Source organism: Paroedura picta, chromosome 10, assembly GCF_049243985.1.
Source record: "Paroedura picta isolate Pp20150507F chromosome 10, Ppicta_v3.0, whole genome shotgun sequence".
NCBI classification, from domain to species: Eukaryota; Metazoa; Chordata; class Lepidosauria; order Squamata; family Gekkonidae; genus Paroedura; species Paroedura picta.
This window is the reverse complement of record NC_135378.1, coordinates 75,573,556-75,594,846: the sequence shown is the minus strand read 5'-3', so window position 1 is coordinate 75,594,846 and position 21,291 is coordinate 75,573,556. Positions and strand designations below refer to the sequence as shown.

Genomic DNA, 21,291 nt, shown 5'->3' with positions numbered 1-21,291 from the left:
CCAATCGGAGGTTTGTGGGTCTAGTGCGATTTTTTAAAAATTGAAACCTATGCGTGGCAACGTGTAGTCGTTGCTATGGATATGAGTTGCCATGGAAGGTAAAGCACACACAAAAAAATCCAAACATGGCCGGCCATCAGAGGGCACGGCAAAGGGGGCAATTTCCCACCCCTGCAGTAGTTCAACCACCATTAAGGTTCTCTTTAGTGGTCCTAAGTAGCTTCCGCCACCCAAGCCACCGCTGCCTCACTGCCCAAGTGCCTTCTTCCCTTCCTCCTTTCCTCTGTCATGCCTCCATCCCTACTGCTCCTCTTCTCCCCCCCCCACCATCCTACTGGTCTGCCCGCTGTCGCTCAGCCCTTCCTTCCCCACTTACCTTGAACTCCTGCCCTCCCTTTCCCTCCCTGAGCACTTCTTACGCTGTTGTGAAGAAGTTGCAGGAAACGGAGTTTAGATATTGTTCTGGTTAACTTCTGCAGTGGAATTCCTGATGGCTAATTTCCCTCCACACTTTAACAGGAGTCCGCTTGTGTCTTTCTTTTCCCCTTCACCTTAAAAGCTTCCATAACAAATTGTGATGCATTTGACAGTAATGGTCCAGAACCAGCAAGCCTTGAAACAATGACCTGTTCTTCACCTCAGGTTTCCTGGCATTTGCTACTTTTAGGCCTTTCAAGGTACAACCAGTAACTTTTGTGCATTGCTGTTCCTTTTTGACAGGGATGCTCCTCTTTGTCATCTTGCCCACCCACCTTGTCCCTCTCATTACATCCTTGCTTTGTCGGTTCCCATTGTTGTATTTTTGTGGCAATATTTATAGCTCCATGATGTAATTGTGTTTTTAGACTCTTTTCAAAATCTTTTTATCACTTTGAACTTTCTATGAAATATTTTTTAGTCAACTGGATTTGTTTTTTTGTATTGGTTTTTAACAATATAGTGGAGTGAAGGAAAACCAATGCTCTTCTGGCATTAGGTCCCTTTCCTAACAGTGGCTGGGATTCTCTTTGTGAATTGCTGGGCAAGGAGTGGTTATCACCACCCGTGTATATACTTCTGTGCCATTCTAAGTAAAGGCATTGCTCTCCTCTTTTATGGATAGGAAGGATTGTGTGATCAACAGGGACAGATTGGCCATTATGGCTACCAGAACTTCTTCTAGTAGGCCGATGCTCTCCCCTCCTGCCTCATTAGGAGAGCTGTGAGTGGCCAGAAGGCCACTGTTTGCCCAGTTACAAGTGATGGTGTAATTGGCCTGGTCAAGTCACATGCACAAAAGACACTGCCTGGGCCATAAAAGTTGTGGTGGAGAGGATACAGATGATCAGGCAAGGAGAATGCCACAATATTTCCTTTCCTCTGGTGAGTTGTTTCTTCTCCTGTAAGGGGCAGGTCAACGGTCAAGCTCTTTTCCAGGGCTACTTTTTCCTTCCAGTCTGCCCCTGGCGATTACACACTATGTTGGCAACATACCTATTTGAAGAATTTTTATTTTACCTTGTTTATAGTTCCCGTGGTGTTCATGGGGTTGATAGTAATGAGCTCTACCAGTACACATTCCTCTTCACCCGCCCATAGAGCGGTCATATTGGTCCAGAAGATTGCTGTTTTGGGATATGGGAATTTGCAGGATCATTAATGCTTACATATTAGTACATTACATGATGGTTAAGTGACATTGGAATTTAGATGTTGTCAAAAAGCACTGGGGAACTATTGACTAATATGATTTAACCCCTCTCTTGTATATAATGAAGTTAATTAAGGGGCCCATTTTGGACAGCATTGAAATTTTAAAATCTTTTTCTTTATACATAATCCCCCCCTCCCAGAATTATGATATTTGCATGAATTCTGAGCTTCTGTCGATCCTTACACAGAAATGCAGTCCACTGAGGGCTCTTTCCTTATGAACTTACTTATTCATCTCAAAAACCCTTCTCTGGCTATCTTGCCATTGGAAGAAAGAAAAGCAATGACGCAGAACAGTTTTACGTTCATTTGTTTCAGTCAGAATGCTCTGTATCCTAAATTAGGTTTGGAACCCCTGGGTGGAGGCTGGAATTCCAACTGATCTCCAGGTGACAGAGACCAGTTCACCAGGAGAAAATGGCCACTTTGGAAGGTAGACTCCATAGCATTATACCCCATTGAAGTCTCTCCCTCCCCCAAATCCTCACCTCCTAAGGCTTCACCCCCTACAATCTCCCAACCCAGAAACCATACTGGGACACTTTCCCAAGAGCCTCACTGTGCATTTTCATTTGTGTCAGCAGATACATTATTTCTTCTGTTTCTTTATCCATGCACCACTAGATACTTTGCTATTGTTATAACAGTTATTCAGTTATACTTGAAAATCCAGTTTCAAATTATAGCTACAGCAAAACAACAGTGCAACATCCTACATGTGATGTAGTTTGCCAGTTTGGTGTAGCGGTTAGGAGTGCGGACTTTTAATCTGTCGAGCCGGGCTTGATTCTGTGCTCCCCCACATGCAGCCAGCTGGGTGACCTTGGGCTCACCATAGCACTGATAAAACTGTTCTGACTGAGCAGTGATATCAGGGCTCTCTCAGCCTCACCCACCTCACAGGGTGTCTGTTGTGGGGAGAGGAAAGGGAAGGCGACTGTAAGCCACTTTGAGACTCCTTCGGGTGAAGAAAATCGGTATATAACAACCATTTCTTCTTCTTCTTCTTCTACTACATTGTGCAGCATTTTTTGTGAGACTGTGCATGTTTTGCTCTAGCTAGTTTAGCATTGGTTTCTGGCCATTATCAATTTTTACCATGTATTATGATAATTATATGTCATTTATGGTTGTTCTAAATATTTGTTTAAGTGATTTAATTGTATTTCACACATTCTTGGTCGCAGGTCAGTTTGAGCTGTTAATTTTGGAAAAGTAAAATGAAAATACTTTAATGATGTAGTGCGCGGGGGTGCTTTCATCAAGGACTGCAACTTAAATATTGCCCACTCTATTTTGTCATTATAGCAAAACTAATAATCTGGTCTCTCATTTAAATGTTATATAGTTGACATCTGAAAAGTGACTTATTACTGATGTGTTAGTAGCAGTGCAGAATGTGACTCTCGGCTTGCAAAATGCAAGCGGAATTTAGAAGGGTGATTTTCATAAGAGAGAGAATTCGGATATGTGATACCTGCATTATAAAGAGTTATAATCATAGGGTAACCATGTCACTTGTTTTTGTTTTTTTTGTTCATATTAAAATCCCCTTCAGGCAGGAAATACATCTTCCCGCTTGCTTTGAGGAACTACTCGCTTGGATAGCTGATTATTGTACTACATACTGTTCTAATTGTGCTCTGCTTTTGAAGACACTGATACACTATAAGCTTATTTAGATTTTTCTTTCAGTTTATCTACCCTCCCAAATAGTCTTTTGGAATGTCTTTCTGTTAATAACAGGATTACCAGCACTGGCAACCCTTGGTAGATGGTGGAGGGTAAAGGAAATAAAAGTGCTTGTTATACCATAGAGTTTGAGCGTGAATCGTAGGTTGTCACCCTGATACAGTGACATCACTTCCAGATTTGTGCCGGACGTGATATTGCAGCTTCTGTATGACACTGGTTTGCCCAACAAATTTACCTCCAGTGTTTCACCAAGCAGCAGCAGATATCCAATCAACTCTCCCAGTGGAAAAATAGTAAAAGGTATCCCCTATGCAAGCACTGGGTCATGTCTGACCCTTAGGGTGACACCCTCTAGCGTTTTCATGGCAGACTCAATACGGGGTGGTTTGCCAGTGCCTTCCCCAGTCATTACCCAGCAAGCTGGGTACTCATCTTACCAACCTCGGAAGGATGGAAGGCTGAGTCAACCTTGAGCCGGCTGCTGGGATTGAACTCCCAGCCTCATGGGCAGAACTTTCAGTCAACATTTCTGCTGCCTTACCACTCTGCACCACAAGAAGCTCGTGGAAAAATAGTAGAAAAAAATAATTAATCTCCAAGCCTTTTGATTGTGATTGAACAGAAATACATAAACAACTAGGGCTAAGGTTTCCATGTTTCTGTAGGGCAAGGACGATTATTCAACTGTTTTTTAAGTCTGTAGTGTAGACATCCTGCTGTGTTTAAGAATCTTGTTCTGGTTTTCCCCATCCATACCCTTATATCAGTTTAATTTCATGCCCCTTACAAAACCCTGACTGTAACCTGTGTTGTTTGAATCTCATTTAGAAGAGCATCAAAGCCACCCACAGATCACTACATTTGACTTTGTAGAAATATTGTTGACTGTCATGGTAGGTTATTTCCTCCCATGAAAGGGCCGCTTCATTTCTCCTGCTGAATTGCAGCCCGTGCCTCTGCTTACCTTTTCCATCTGCAGTCTGATTTGGTTTATTTCTTTTAATCCCCAGTAATGCATCTGAAGCGAAATTTCTTCTATGCTGTTTTGTGCGAACAGAACTATGAAATTTTATGGCCATCTGTTCCTCCGCTGAAATAAAGAGACGCCTGACAGAGGCTTCAATAATAATGATAAAAAAAAATCTTAAAAGGATCAGACTCTAACAAAATGGAGTTAACACACAGGGAGCTGTTCCCATTCCTGGGCATGTAATATCTGTGACTGCATTAGGTTGTGTATGTAGCAAACCTAGAATTTGTTATTTATATGTGTGCATCTCCCACCTGACACAGAAGGGATTGCGTTTTCGTTGGATGCAATTATCTCACCCTGTGTGAAGCGGCCTTTTCTTGTCAAAAGCAAAGGAGGCCCGCAAAGTCTATTATAACATCTCTTTTGATGTTTTTATAGGATTTAATGAAAGATGAATGCTCAGCACTGAAGCTGCAACTTAAAGAGAGAGATGAACTAATTTCCCAGCTACGCGAAGAACTGGTAAGCCAGAGTGAACACACATTTTTTCACAGAGCTTATCCACATAGCAAATGACCAACAAGTGTGTGCGTGTTAGATACACACACACACAGACTGCTTGTGTAGTCTCCCCCACACACATATGCCATCAAAAAAAAAAGGGGGCTAACTTAAATTTGCGTCCAGTTACAGTTCTGCCCAATAATGACTTTTTCTATGTGTATTTACAAGTTTTAGGGGTAGTCAAACTGCGGCCCTCCAGATGTCCATGAACTACATTTCCCATGAGCCCCTGCCAGCATTTGCTTGAAGGGGCTCATGGGAATTGTAGTCCATGGACATCTGGAGGGCCGCAGTTTGACTACCCCTGTAATTTAAGGGATCATGTTACATTCAGGATTGTCTTCCTTTTGAGTCACTTTGGTATGTTAACATAGTTGTGTGTGCTGTAAAGTAGATAGCCAAGAACGGAATTAATAATTCTTTCTGATTCAAGGAGATTTACAAGTTCTTGGGTATCTGGGGACTTGTCAGCCTCAGAAAGGGGTACCATGCAGGGGCACTGATAGTGACTGTTTTGGAAGATTGTGTTGACTGTTGTCTTTCAATATGAAAGAGGCATTTGCCATTATTTAAAGGAATGCTGCAGGTCTGTGCGGATCCTACCTAGGACAGGATAAGTACCCACCCACAAGCACAAGGGGGAGTTGAATGGAAAATTAATAGCTTTGTTTTTAAAGTCTATCAATGGTACTTTTTAAGGAATGAGCTAAGTTTTCTGTTTTATCCCATTTGGGTGTTTTTTAAACATGTTTTTGGCATCCACTGTCACTATCCGCTGTTTCTAAGTTTTAAAGAAGTAGTCTTGCATGGCATCATTGTAATGCAATAGCACAGGATTTTTTAAAAAATTACATTCAGGACATTTGGGGGGAGGAGGGAGGTGTACAAGGGCACAGAATGGTGGGATTAAGGGGTGCGACTTAAACAAAGGTGCAGGCAGACACCATTTTGCAAAAAAAAATCCACATTTTTTGAAAAGTAGAATGGAGCAAAGCATAATGGGAGGCTGCGTCCATTGGACTCAATGTGAAAAGCATATTGCGAATGTAAACCTGGGAAAAGAGGGGAGGAAAGTCCAAATGTGGAAAGGCTGGAATCAAGGATAGTTGTTTTCTCTCTCATTCAAGATATTCTCTATAGCAGGGGTAATCAACCTGTGGTCCTTCAGATGTTCATGGACTATAATTCCCATGAGCCCCTGCCAGCATTTCCTGGCAGGGGCTCATGGGAATTGTAATCCATGAACATCTGGAGGACCACAGGTTGACTACCCCTGCTCTATAGTTATTAAGACTTCTGATTGAGGAATATTGGTGTTTAGCGAGGCCATATCAAAGACCGTTTATGCACTGGGAACTTCACTGCCCCAGCTCCCGTGCAGGAGCACAAATCGGGGGCAGATGAGGTGCATGGGGCCAAATGCTGCCCCCTGTGGGTGCAGGAAGAGGTGGGGCAACTTGCCATGACTAAAACTCCAGCCTGCAACCCGGCAAGAAACCTCCAGTGCGTAAACGGTCAAAGGGAGCAAACAAGGTGGTTTCATCCGTACATGGTAAACTGGCTAGGTTTTTTATGAAATCTGTTGTGTCTTTAAGATAGAAGGGATGTTAGGGTCTGAGGAAATATCACGTATATTTGGAAAAGTGTTCTAACACTAAATTGCTACCAGATGTAAATGGTCTCCCTGGGGGGTAGGATTTATACCTTTGTGAATTGTAGGTAGTACATAACATACAGATGTTGTGGGATTTGTGTTATATAAATATGCCTTCTCTCATGATGAAATGTAACCCAAAATCGCTTCTTCTTCCAGTACAAATCTAATCTATTCTTGCATGGACTGAAAAGTATTGTAACTTCAGGGAATACAAGTTTGGCTGTTAAGTTGTCCCATGACCTCTGATTCATAGGCTACCCTGTTTTGTATAACTGTTGCTCCCCCCTTATCAGCTTCCTTTAAAATAATGGTATGTTCTTTGGTCATCTTATTCAATGCTGATATTTCCAAATTATTTAAATTAGACCAATATAGTTTGGTACATTTCCCCAGTCTCTCTAAATTAGTTTATTTTCAAATAACTGAGTAGAAAGAGGTACTAGACCTGGACGTATGAAAGGTGCAACGGTGAAAATTATTAGAGGAAGAAAAATTATCTGATACATTTTCCCCAAAGAAAGCTCAATCTCAAATGTGTAGAGGTTATTCAACCATTAAAGATTATTTTCCTTCTGCACCAGTTGTTTCTTTCCAGTGGTATGTGGACATGAGAACCACAGATCTTTCTCTTACTTCTTTCTCTCCCTGGGAAATTATTCCTCTGTTTCCCAGGAAACTTGTGAGGCCACAGGACCTGCGTGGTCTGTTTGCTACATATCTTGGAGGGCTGCCCTGAAAAGGGGAAAATGCAACATTGCCTAGACCTTTCTCTTCCAGCTGTCTGATGCAAATGACTTGATAAGTTTTCTTTGTCTGAACTGGGGTTAAGGGATCTCAGGTGTACTTTTTTTTTTTTTTTTTTTTTTAATATCAAGCTGCATCAGTTTTTAGCATACAAATATTGTCAGCTTGAAAGCTGCACTTTCAGTGTGTGGAATGCTTTCTCAGAAAACCTGCTCACTTTGTTAGCTGCCTGATCAGCTGCACCTTCAGCACTATTTATTTAAACCAAGGTTTCTCCACACTGAATACAACCAATCAGGGTTTACGGTTGCAATACATAAATGCAATGAATGAATGAATGAATGAATGAATGAATGAATGAATGAATGAATGAATGAATGAATGAATGCTGCCACACAGCCAATCGTGGCAAGGGATTTCTCTGAAATGCCACTCATCTGAATCTCTGCTCTGGTTTTTGCTTGGAGTTTTCTGGCCTTGTGTTTGTTTGAAGCTGAACCATTCCATTAGGAGTTCTAAGTTTTTGTGACTTTTGTACAGAACACTTTTGAAGTGATCTCTGCCCCAACCCTCAGCATCTTTTACCTACTTGCCCAACTTCTGTTGCCACTGAAGATGTACCCTCTGATAACACACTTAATTAAAAAAAATGTTTATGCTTATAGGTGTATGCACATGTTATTAAAACAGCACACAGAAAGAAGCTGGAGGCAATCGTGTGTATGATCACTTAATTGTTGCTTCTTTGCAAAGTTTTGTCAGGGGATTGATAAAATGGGGCGGTGGGGCGGCATACAAACCATGGAAAGAACTGCAGCAGTTTCTGCATTATATAATTCCAAAATGACTTTTAAAAGATAGTCTCTTTATGAAGCTGGAATTAAGGACAAGTGGACTTCATCCCAAAGTGCAATAAAAGAATCAGAGAAGTTTGTTAATTCCTCGTTAGTTTTGGGATGATGATTCAGAGTGAGGGGAGTTTTTCTTGTCTGCACACTGAACACATTAAAAATTTTTGCCCATTAACACCCCTCTCCATTTGCCAAATAATGTTGGGTGCTTTTTGCAGCTGAAGGACATGTGGCAACTCCTTCCCCCCAAGAAATAACTCCTGCTTGGCTCAGCAGAAATAGAATAATAGGAGAATAGGACTGTGATTTTCTCAAGGATCCTCTGCTCTGATATCTCCAGCTCAATAAAAGGAGACAAGGGGAGAAACGGCTTGCTGAAGCAAAACTCAGGGTGACAGTCTAATGAATATTTGTCAGTGGTCCATGGTATCTGCCTTTGAAAGTTCCACCATGTTGTCAGAGGTTAAGCGTTCTCTGTCCTAGAACTATCATTCCTCTATTCAAACCAGTGGTCCATCCTAGACCTTCGCGGATGTGCATTAAACATTTGTTAAATCTCTTCTCTTTGGGTTTGTTTGTCCCTTTTTTGAATGCAGTGATGTGCACAAATTTCTAGGGGATGTTTTGTGTCTTTAGATTTAAATAGACACAAATAAATGTGTAGAGTGCGAACAATGCAGAAGACGGTATTCCTTCAGCAGAAAGCCAGTTCGTTTTCCTCGACTGGTCTATTGTGATTTGCCTCCTACTTCCTTTATAAAAAAAACAGGCCCCTAGAACAATTCTGTTTTGCATAGCTGTTGAAATGCCAAGAGTGTGGGAGCCTTCCAGACCTCCTCAGGCAAGCCTCCATGGCACAGGATGGGGGGGCCGCTACACAGAAGGACAGTTGTTAACCTTGCCCACCTGTAGGTTGGAAGCTGTTCAAATATGTGAAATTGTCATGGGGAAGCATCGGTGGAGGGGCAGTCCTGCAGGTATGAGGGTCCAAGACCATGAAGGGCTTTGTATATGAAAGCCAATACTCTGATGGGCAGCTCATGGGGTAACTGCAGTATAGAATCATAGAATCATAGAATCGTAGAGTTGGAAGGGGCCATACAGGCCATCTAGTCCAACCCCCAATGCAGGATCAGCCTTAAGCATCCAAGCATCCTAAAGCATCCTTTGCTTGAAGACTACCAGTATGGATGCAATAAGACTATTTCACCTAGCTCCCAATAGCCAAGCTGTAGCATTCTATACTGACTGGCATCTCTAATTTGTCTCATTAGGAATCCTGTTTTGATTAAGGTGGAAAGCCGTTGACCCTATTACATCCGTTCTGTATTCCTATAATTAAGGGAAAATTTTTAGTCTCCTGTGTTGAGTTGAGCTGAATCCTGGGAAAGTGTTCCTCATGGCATTACAAAATACGTTATATTTCAATTTCCCTTCCCATATTTTAGGGAAGCATTCGCTGGCAGGGGCTCCTGGGAATTGTAGTCCACGGACATCTGGAGGGCCGCAGTTTGACTACGTCTGTTTTAGACTTTAATTCTATGTTGATATTTGGAATGAAATATATATAATTTTAAAGAATTATATTCTGCCCTCTTGTGTGTGACTTCATGCTGTTCTTTCCAACCTGGCTTCGAAACAGAGAATAGCTGTTGGCAAAATAACCAGAACAAGGAGTGGGTTTACTTTTGAGCCTGAGAGCTACTGTCCATGATCAGCCCCCTGTGCAGTTAAGTAAAACTCTGCTTTCATTGTACTTAACCAGGCTTTGAGCAACAAACCTGAAACCATGATCAAGGTTCTGTTCCGTTTCCCCCCACTTGGATTTGTGTGAAAACACATAAGTGTAAACAAATCATGTGGCGACCTTCATCTCCTTCAGGAAAGTTCTTCATTACCACTCTGCCTTCATGACCTGCCTGTCTCAGTAAAGGATTCTTATTATTCTTTAATGCAAAATCTTTACATCGTCTAATTAGTATTGGAATTTAATATTGTTGCGTAGTGGCCTGAATCCAGAGATCCTGCTGATAAGGCACAGGTAGGTTGCCAATATCTGCCTCCAGCCTCAGCCCTCTGGGAAGGCTTTTCTGGGAAGTGAGGGGCTGCAGCTGTGGCTGAAGGGGCGAATCATTATTATCCCCGTATTCTAGCAGTAGCTAGCTTTGCGTGGGGATCAGAATTGTCACTCCAAAGGTGTGTCAACAGAGAGGCTGTTTAGCTTTGTTGACTGTGATATTGACATTTCTGTGTAAAGAAATTGAATATTCTCGTGTAGGGGAGTAGCACGTTTCCTTTGGAAAAGTGACGTTTTTTGCAAGCCGAACCAAACAAAGCTTTTTTTTTTTTTCCAGAGCCTCTGCAATAAATACTAGTTATCTGTGTTGTGTTTCAGATGTGGGTACTTTAAGGCATGATGTATTACGTAATTAGTATATAAAATTAAGTGACAAAATGGAATACAGAGAGCATCAAGCTTTTGTGCATTGGTGGAATTCTGATATCGAATCCATCTTGTCTGAAGCATATATTACGCAGCAGCTGGCAGTTCTGCCACTGAAAAATTAGACTTCGTTGATACATTGAGCTTAGCATAGTTGATGCTGTGGAATTTGTTCCAGTGAGTAGGAAATGTATTCATTTGAGCTGACAGCAGTGTTTGAGTTTCTCGCTGAAGTTTATTTATTAGGTCTTAAGTACTGTTGTTACTATTTATTTCTGGTATTTTGCATTGTTTCTTCTTTCTCGTCCCCTATTACTTTCAGTAAGCTTTCTTTTTATGATGTTACAATGTTATAACATTACTACATATGCAAAAAAAACTAAATTAAAATTAAAATGAGGTTCCCTCACTGACAGAGTACATGAGGACACATTTAGCATGCTTCATAATAACCGAAATGGTGCATCCAGTTCAATGATCACCAGCCATTTTCCTAGTTGGTGACTAAGGAAGAGCAAGGGACCTTCGAAATGGTGGCAACCATGTTATTTCCCATAATGCATCCAACCTTTAAAAAATGTGATGTTCTACTGTTACTGTCTTAAAGCCAGCTGAGAAAATCATTTATGTACATCAATATATCTAATTTCAGCATGGCCAGATCTGTGGATAATTAAATCTGGAGACTGAGGCCATAAGTTCTTTCAATAAACTCAAAAGATGTTTCAGCTATGCAAAGCAACGACATAATAATATAAGCAGCACCTGTAGCTTTAAAAAACTATTGTCCTCAGTGACTGTTACTATGTAGCCACTGTAGTGTTACCATCTTTAAAACCTTGGCTTCTGTCAGTAAAAGGGACAGGGACTTTGCCAGAACTGTTTTGACCATTGAGGAAGGACTCATTGGATTCACACCCAGCAGAAATCACTGGGCAGCTCGCTGTTACCTGACTGGAGTGTCTCATTCGGGTCTGGCTACTTACTATGATTAACAAAAGCCTCCCCACAAAATCCAGTGTGGTGTAGTGGTTAGAGTTTCAGGCTACATCTGGAAAACTCAGATCTGAATACCTACTCAGTCTCAGAAGGTTTTTGTGAGGATAAAATGGAGGAAAGGAAAACAATGTAAGTTGATTTGTGAAGAAAGTTGAGGTATAAATGAAATAAGTAATAAATATAGCTGAAGTTGTAACATCAGATAAAAGATAGACTGGTGGGTAGGAAGGAGAGACAGAAGCAGGGGAGAGTATTTATTGTTTTCACATAGAAGAGAGAGAAAGAAAGCTGATGAAAAAAGAATAATAACAAGGAAATTATCATCTTCAGTTGTTTCTCTAATCTAAAACAGGTTTCAAACCTACTTATTCATACAGTCTAAACAAAAGTGCCAGTGAATTTTAAATTCTTCCAGGGGTCTCCTGTTTACTAAACTCATCAGCTTTCTCCGAGTTTGCATTGTTCTCCGGGTTTGTCATGCCAGAATGTCACGTTGGGTAGCTCCAAATGTTTCCAATGCTGGGCGATGAGTATTCTTGCTCCCGATGTGATGTGGGGAAAAAATTCATTGGCATTACAAGGGAGTTTTACAGGAGTAAAGCATACAACATAAATTCAGAATGCATAGAGAACTTAATATTTAACATTTTTTTCTAGTACGGCATTAATTTTTATCCAAAATTTCCTAACCTTTTTACAATTCCACCACATATGATAAAAAAGAATCAACCTTTTTATATCATCTCCAACATTTATCATCATGTTGTTTAGACATTCTGCTTATCACTTTTGGTGTTATATACCATCTAAACGATTTCATACCAGTTTTCCGTTAGGAATTGACATTTTGTGGATTTTATATCCCCCCCAAAGCTGTTCCCATTTGTCAAGGGAAACATTATGGTTTAAATTCTGCATCCACTTCACCATACAGTTTTTATCTGTTCAGTTTCACTCTCATATTTCAACAGAAGTTTGTATATTTGCCCTTGCATATGGGGTTTGGTTTGATGTAGAATAGTTTCATATTCTGCTGTTTTGCCAATGGGGCCTGTCGAGTCCTTTAGCTCAGACTTAAGCTTCACCGGAAGCAGGGAAGAGTAAGGATATGGAGGTTGCCAGGAGGAGGGAAAGTTAAAACAGTTTGAGAAAAAGTGGCACAAGGGTTATAGAAGATGTAATCCATTATGTACTTCAACACCCCCTCTATTCAGAGCCGAGATCTAAATTCTTGGGAAAGTTTCATCTTAAGTATAATGGGCACATGGTGTCCGTGTTCATATACACATTATTGCTGGACAAACTCCTGCAAGGAAAATTAGGGATAGATTTGTGAAGTCAGGTTTCATTTGAACTCTTTAAACTTAAAGTTATTTTGTAATAATGAACTTGAGACTGTGATTTGAAACTTGTATAGTTTGTATAGTTGCAGAATGATTTTTTGTAAGGTTTGCAGCGCCCTTTGCCTGGGTTCGGATACAAGGGGAATTGCCTCATTCATGTTCTTATGGGGTCCCCCACACAACTGGGCCAAGCCCAGCAGTCCACATCAGTCAGGCCCAGCACTCAGTACTTTATAACACAGCCTGGGAGCTGGCAACACACAACTGGGTGTGGCCCCATGGCCAGCACCACGCCACTGGTTTTCCAGGTGGAAGTTGCCAGTTAGAAGAAAGGAGAGGAAAAAAAAAAAAAACAAGCAGAAATCGGTTGTGTGGTGGGTGTGAAGGAGGCCGGAAGAAAGGACAGGTTTTCGAGGGAAAACAGAGGAAGGGGGAAATTAGATAACTGCTGCAAGTCCTTGTAGGTCTCCCACTTGTAAATTTTCTCTTGCTATTGTGGTCTATTGATTGAACAATCAAACGCCCTCCCATGCTGCTCTAATTCATCTCTTTTTGCAGAGTATCAGCACTAGGCCCTTCACCCTGACAGAAGGGGAATGAGATATTTCTGTTTGATAGCTGGCCCACAGAGGATATACCTTTGCCACTGCTGCTTCATGAGAGGTGCTTAGTGCCTTAGGACAAGCTGTTGGAACATATGCAGTAGACTCGCAGGTCCCAGGGTTTAATCTTGGAGGATTAAATAGATGGCCGGCATTAACATCTTTTAACTGAGCAATTTGTCTGAAATCGTTCAAATTAGAAATGCGGCATAAATTTATCATGAGAACACAGGCCACTGTTCTCAAGATTATCTCCTTTTATCCCCTTACAATGACCTGTAAGTAGGTTTCTCCAGGAAGGAGTTATCCAATTGATGTGTCTGTTGCTGTCCCCATTTTGTACAGAATACTTGTCATCGCATTCCAAATTATGTTACCTTCTAAAATTGAGCTTTGACAAGTAATTAGGTCTTCCTTTAAAAATGGCACAGGGAGGGGGGAGTGTTGCTCATGGAATGTATTTATGCTCATTTATGCTCATTGAATAAAGCACAGCTTGAATAAATCTTTGTTGGTCTTAAAGTTGCCGTTGGACTCAAGTTTTGTTGCGCTACTTCAGACCAACATGGCTACCCGCTTGAATTTACACTAGCTATATATATACTTCCTTCAAGTTTCGTTTTTTAGCTTGCTTTTAAAAAGGTTTTTTTTTAAGAGCCTCTTGTGGCGCTGAGTGGTAAGGCAGCCGTCTGAAAGCTCTGTCCATGAGGCTGGGAGGTCGATCCCAGCAGCCGGCTCAAGGTTGACTCAGCCTTCCATCCTTCCGAGGTCGGTAAAATGAGTACCCAGCTTGCTGGGGGGTAAACGGTAATGACTGGGGAAGGCACTGGCAAACCACGCCGTATTGAGTCTGCCAAGAAAACACTAGAGGGCGTCACCCCAAGGGTCAGACATGACTCGGTGCTTGCACAGGGGATACCTTTACCTTTACCTTTAAAAAGTTTTTAATAGGTGAGGGAACCTAGGGTTGGATTTAACTGGCTTTTCCACTGATGAAAAAAGGAATCCCCTTTGACCACCCAGATGGCTATGTATTGCGTTTTGTGGAAACTTCGCAAACAAAAACCACGCAGGATGGGAGATACAGTAAGAAGCGGAAATGGGCAAGATGGAACAAGATACCTAGCTGGATCCAACGCATGTGCCAGCACATATCCTCTGTGGCAAGATAGATAGACATGGCGAAGCGATTATAATTCAATGCAATATACATATAGAAAATTGAATTAAATTTCATGCCCTTGAAACTTTGATGCCATGATAATCTCTGTTTGATAAGAGTAATGGCGGTACGGGAAGAACTCACATTGTGTATTCATCTCGATGATAATTGAGTGCTTGTTCTGCATTCTATTACAATTTGTGATCTCCTTTCGCGTTTGCTGTTTTATGATAGAATGTTACAAGTCCATGGATGATTTACATAAAAGGAGACAGCTATAAGTACTTCCAAATCCTCTTTCTTCCTCATATTTAGGAAACATCTGAGCAGAAAAGAAATAGATTAGGTGTACTTAGACATTATTAAAGTGTCAGATTCCTCCCTCCCTTTTTTTCACTGGGAGAATTAATTGCACGTATTCTGGGGGGAAAAAAGCTTATCTCAGCAGTAATTACTTTTCAAGTCAACTCTGCAAGGCAGCTGTAGAGTGTGAAAATGACAGCATCCAATGATAGACAATGTGGATTAGCCGGCAGTCCATTGCGCTCTCGGAAGCCTTGATGAAAAGCTGCCAGACAAGATAGAATCTTTAATATTCCCTTACACTTGTGGAGGTGATTCTACATATTAGTTTAAGTCTCTATCACAAAGAGGCGTCATTTGGGGCCACTCAGTGCCGGATTCAGATAAATGATTGTCACGCTGTCAGCACAGGAGGAGTTTTCGGGTCTGGTGCGGATTCCCTTAAACGTATTTGTATAGAAAGAATACGGCACAGGTCGATTGCCTTGGTAGTAAAACTCTGTCCGTAAGTGCTTTGAGCAATGTTGCAAAGTGACTAACAACACACCTTTCATGATAACAACGCATGCTGTTTAGGTGTCACTGGTAGAAGGCTAGTTTCAGAGGAGATGCATGGTTTGACTGACAGGTAGGCTGGCGGATTTAGATAACCATGACTGGAGGTTCCTTTGAAAGGGCTTTTTTGGTGGGGAGGGGTTGGCACACTGAAGACATTTTAACCTTGCTGTAGGTAGGTGGGTATTCCCCATATTTATTAGTTGTCCCTGGTCTCTGGGAGATACGCCTGGCCTCAACCAGGGCCAGGGCCTTTCCGGTCCTGACCCCAAACTGGTGGAATGAGCTCCTGGAAGAGCTGAGGAGCTGACACAGTTCCACAGGGCCTTTAAGACAGTGTTCTTCCACTAGACATTTGGTTGAGGCCAGGCTAAGGAAAGTCAGGTCCCTCCCTGCAGAAGCCCCATATGCCAGATGTCTGGGCAAGGACTACCTCTCCCAAGGGGGGTGGTGTGTTGCTGTTACAGAGCATGGACGGTGTGGGCGGGGAGAAGGTTGTAGAATTGGATTGTGCCACCATTATTGTTGTAGTTTTATGAATTTTATTGTAAACCTCCACAAGTCAGCAGGGTCCAGGAGTGGCAGTTAATAAATAATTTAATAACAATAACAATAACAATAACAATAACAATAACAATAACAATAACAATAACAATAACAATAACAATAATAATAATAATAATAATAATAATAATAATAATAATAATAATAATAATAATAATAATAATAATATTTCCTGTAGGTTCCAATGTTGTAAAAAGAAAGTGTAATTAGCTGCTGTGCCAATTTTCATTTAGCTCAGCAGTAACAATAAAACACAAATTGGGGACCTGCAAGGAATCACACGGGGATGGAAACAATTGGGACAATTCTGATCCAAATGCCCCCCTCCCTTCTCTTTAATAATCTGGGTAAAATGATCCTCAGGCCAGAGCAGACTATGAGATGTTTGGAAGATAAAACCCCTGAGTTATAAAAGCCTGGGTAAAGCAGATCATTTTAGTCTGGCAGCTAAAAGAATGTAAAGCAGCTGCCAGGCAAGCCCCATTGGGATGGAAGTTTCAAAGACAAGGAGCCAGTTCTGAAAAGGCCCTGTCCCTGGTAGCTGCCTGCTCCCAAAAATGAAGCAGAAGTACGGAGTGTGGTGGTTCTGAGGTAGGTCTTAGCTGGCAGGCTGGACAGTATGGGAGAAGGGTAAAGTAACCTGTGGCCCAAGCCATTTAGGGCTTTAAAGATCCAGTCCTCTGAATTGTTCCTGGAAACAAGATGGGGAGTTGTTGCAAATCTTTCAGCACAGAAAAAAATCTTTATTATAATGTATAGCTTAATATTTTGGTGTGGTTATGGCTATCTTAGTGTATGCATTAATTCCTACTTGGGATTTCTTTATTATAATTTATAACATAATATTTTGGTGTACCTATGGGGGCCTGAGCGTATACAGAACCCCCTACTTGGGATTTCTTTATTATAATTTAATATAATGCATAACCTAATATTTTGGTGTTCCTATGGAGACCTTAGGGCAGTGATGGCAAACTTTTAGTGACCGAGTGCCCACTTATTTATCACAAAGTGCCAACACGGCAATTTAACCAGAATACTGAGGTTTTAATTTAGAGAAAAAAAAACAAAACCTCACACATTAACATATTTTGTCTTTAAATAAAAACACAATAACAGAGCCCTTTGTTGGTGGGCTGTTTGGTCCCCCCCCCCGCCATTTTCCCACACTTTTCCCTTCCGTCCTTTCCTTCTTCAACCTGTGGTCCTCCAGATGTTCATGGATTACAATCCCCATGAGCCTCGGCCAGCGTTTGCTGGCAGGGGCTCATGGGAATTGTAGTCCATGAACATCTGGAGGACCACAGGTTGACTACCCCTTCCTTAGGGTATATAGAAATCCCTACCTTTGGCTGTCATTCTAATATACTCCAAGACCATTGTTATTGGTAGGAATGACTGAATTAGTCTTTAAAATATTTTCCTTTTAATTACATTCTTAAGGTGTCCTTGAACATAAATTCATTGCAAACCTAAATCTTATGAGTCCCCAAGGCCCAACCATTGTGTCCTTGGCCAGTGTAGTAGGGTGTCGTAGTTAAGAATGTTTCACGAATATTTGGAAGACCCAGGTTCAAATTCCTGCTTGTGCCTTGGAAGTTTGCTTATACAGTAGATCTTGGGTCAGTCTTCCATACTGAGCCTGTCCTACTTCACATGATAGTTGTGAGGATAAAAGGGAGAAGAGAATGATGCAAGCTGCTTTGAGGGCTTCTTTGGGAGAAAGGGGGCATAAATGAATTATCTGATACTAGATCTGAACCTTCTAAAAAGTACTCAATTTTATCATGTTAGCTGCATATGGGATGGGGTATGGAAACCATCCTCAGGTTTTCTTCTTTTCTCTATTATGTCAGAACTTTGTGTGAACAAATGACTCACAGTTGGCATATATGAGTATAACCCTGAAATTTACCTATCACCAGAAAGGTGGAATAATCAGTATGATTGTGTGTGCTTGGTTTTATCAGTTGTTTTGATATATTTTAGTTTCTAATGTCCTCTGAGCTGCACGAACCCTTAGAGCAAGAAAAGTAGGTTTTAAAAGATGAGGGGGAAATAGTACATCCCTTGCTTGGAAGGCCCTCTCTGTGTGTTGCGGTCCCAGCACCATAAGTGCCTGGCAAATGCAGTTCTGAAAAGGATTTTGTCCACCTCTAATTGTATAGACGCACAACGGGGTGCCTCTTTTGCCTTACCAGAAGTAAGTACCAGAACTATATTTTCATTCAGAGAATTATCCCATGACATTTAGCACAAGACTGAAGGTTTGCCATGATCAGTAGCTCAAAGGTCTTTGTTATTTGTTTTTCTTTCATGTGGTTGGCAGTGCCGCATCAGTGCTGTGGGATTAAGCACCACAGGCTACAATCCCCAATTAAGCCTTCCTGTTCAATCATTCTTGAACACAAATTCTGGTGAAGCCCTATATATTCATCAGATGGGTCTACTGCATTCAGTTGGACTCCATAAATCTGCGTAAAGAAATTGGCTCTCAAGTTGCTGGAAAGATTATCTTCTGTGAGACAATGCCCATTATCCTGTTCAGAGTAATCCATTGAGAACTGTTTGCTTCTGCATTTTTTGACTTAAATTTAGACCTTGCTTTTCTCCATAATAGGGATTCAAAGTGACTTCTATTGTTCTCCTTGTTTCCACCTTACCCTCGCCACAACCCTGTAAGATAGGTTGGACTGAGAATATATGAACGGCTCGAGGTCACCAGGAAGCTTCCATGTCAGACCAGGAATTCAGACCTGGGTTTCTGAGACCCTAATCCAGGGGTGGCCAAAACTGTGGCTCTCCAGATGTCCACGGACATCAGTTGCTATCAGCTCCTGCCAGGTTCGGCCACCCCTGCCCTAGTCTTGACACACTAGCCACTGCAGTACACTGGCTAAATGAAAATGAAGTCATCTGAAATATTCTAGTTAACAATATTTGCTTGATTGAAGAGAACCTCAGTGAGAACCTGAAGAGAACATTAGTGTTGAGGGTGCCGCCCAATTTTGGGTGCTGCACATGTGGCGTGGTAGATCTGAGCCTGAATGAGTTTTAGATCAAGTGGAATCATGGGATGATTGTAACAGCTCACTGGAATAGAGGGTTACCACTGGTTTTTACCACCATCTGGGGATTTATGTTGTTAAATATTGTTGTATGTAATTGTAGATTTTAATGTTTTATGAATTTCATGGGGTATATTGTTTTATTGTTGTAAGCCGCCTCAAGTAGACTTAGTCAAGACCTTTTATGAATGACGGCAGCTACCCCATGCTGCCGCTGTGCCGTTGTGGTGGGGCACGATGCACCCCCATTCCCCGTGTATGCACGGGGGTGGGGTATGCTGAGCTGCCACGGCGTAGCGTGCATGCACTTTACGCCGGGGCCAGGACGGCCGGATCGCTGCTGGCCGAGGTAAGCTTAAGCAGCGGACAGAGAGGGGGAGGGCCGGGGAGAGTGGGGGGGCCAGGCCCCCTTTACACGCACTGGTGGCGGCAGGTAGTCACTCCTGCCAGCTCTGCGGCTCCATGGAGCCTGCAGGGGCGTGCGGTGTCCCTACAGGGACACCGCAGGTCGGGGCTGGGCAGGCTGAAAGACCTGGTGCTGGTGATTATGCACAGCGCCGGCCCGCCTCAGCCCTTGCCGGCCCCCAGCGTACCCAGGAAGCTGCGGAAGTTCCCGCGTTTGCTTAACATGGGCCTTCTGTAGTCCTGGGTCGTGACGTACTTGCGCTGGTGGCGGCAGTGAGCATTATCGTGGATTTTCCTCGAAGCGCTGCCACCACCAGCGCGGGCATTATGGCCCATGCATAATGGGCCCAAGAGAGGTGGGATATCAATTAAAATATAAATAAATAAATAAATAATAAATTTGTAACACCTTGTTTCAAATGTGGAGGAAGTGCACATAACCAGTTGCCTCGTAGCACACAAAAAAATCAGCTCTTCTACAGTAGAATATAGGCTTTCCATCTTCTCTGATTCCTGTCAGTCCCTTTTTGCTTCATACCAGTTTTTTTTGCACTTTTGCATATCTTTATAATAGTAGCTGCAGAATGAAACGGTACTATTTCCTTTATTTTAGTCAAGCTCACTTTCACCTCTGTAACAGGGTCTGTTTTGTCTCCAGTGCTGGCCAAGGCCTCAAAACCTTAATTTATTGTTCCCTAGTTCTTGGATGGGCTCAGAAGAATTTGTGACTTGAAGAAGAAGAAGAAGAGTTGGTTCTTATATGCCGCTTTTCCCTACCCGAAGGAGGCTCAAAGCGGCATACAGTTGCCTTCCCATTCCTCTCCCCAAATAGACACCCTATGGGGTGGGTGAGGCTGAGAGAGCCCTGATATCACTGCCCGGTCAGAACAATTTTATCAGTGCTGTGGTGAGCCCAAGGTCACCCAGCTGGTTGCATATGGGGAAGCGCAGAATCGAACCTGGCTCGCCAGATTAGAAATCCGCACTCCTAACCACGACACCAAACTGTCTCTCAACTGTCTCTCAACTTGTTTTTATTTACTTGAACATATCCTCCCTATTGCCATATTATGAATTGTATGTATAATAGAAAGAGAGAGGGTTTTTTTGTTTGTTTGTTTCAGATACACAAAACAAGTACTACCCTGAGTATTCAGAAGTAATCATGTTCATTGGATTAACAATAAGTTATTTTTTTAAATGTTGCTTTGTTGTTCAGCACTTCATTTGATTCTACTGTATTTTACACTCATGGGGATTCACAGAAATTGGACTTGAATACTCTTTGCTTTATTATAAATGCCTGCTACCTAACCTCCTTCAGCAATCTTGGTGGGACACAACAGTATTCTAAGGTCCCAATCTGTTTTCTTTCTTTCTTTTTTTTTTGCCTATTAAGCAACAGTGGAATCTTGTTCAGTGATATGTACTTTGACATCAAGCTATAACTCTGTTTATTTTTTTAATCTTATTTCTATAGGAATATTTTTGTCACTGTTAAAATATAAGAATGTTCCCTATAGTAATAAATCATTCTTGCAGAGATGTAAAATTATGGACATCTGTGTCTGAGTTACTGTTGGCCTTAGGGTGGGGAGGAATATGATAAAAGCTATAGAGAATATTAGAAAGTCGTTTTGCGCTCCCGTTAAATGGGCTCCTTGACAAGTA

At 41.8% G+C, this 21,291-nt stretch overlaps 1 protein-coding gene across 5 annotated transcripts in view; it reads left to right on the top strand.

Annotated features, from left to right (window-relative positions):
- Positions 1–21,291, top strand: part of CCSER1 (coiled-coil serine rich protein 1) — a 739,837-nt gene that overhangs the window by 371,332 nt on the left and 347,214 nt on the right. For all 5 annotated transcript variants that reach the window (XM_077300888.1, XM_077300887.1, XM_077300889.1 and 2 more), the window contains exon 8: positions 4,799–4,882. In XM_077300888.1, coding sequence (XP_077157003.1) covers positions 4,799–4,882 — 84 coding nt within the window. The remainder of the gene's footprint in view (positions 1–4,798; positions 4,883–21,291) is intronic.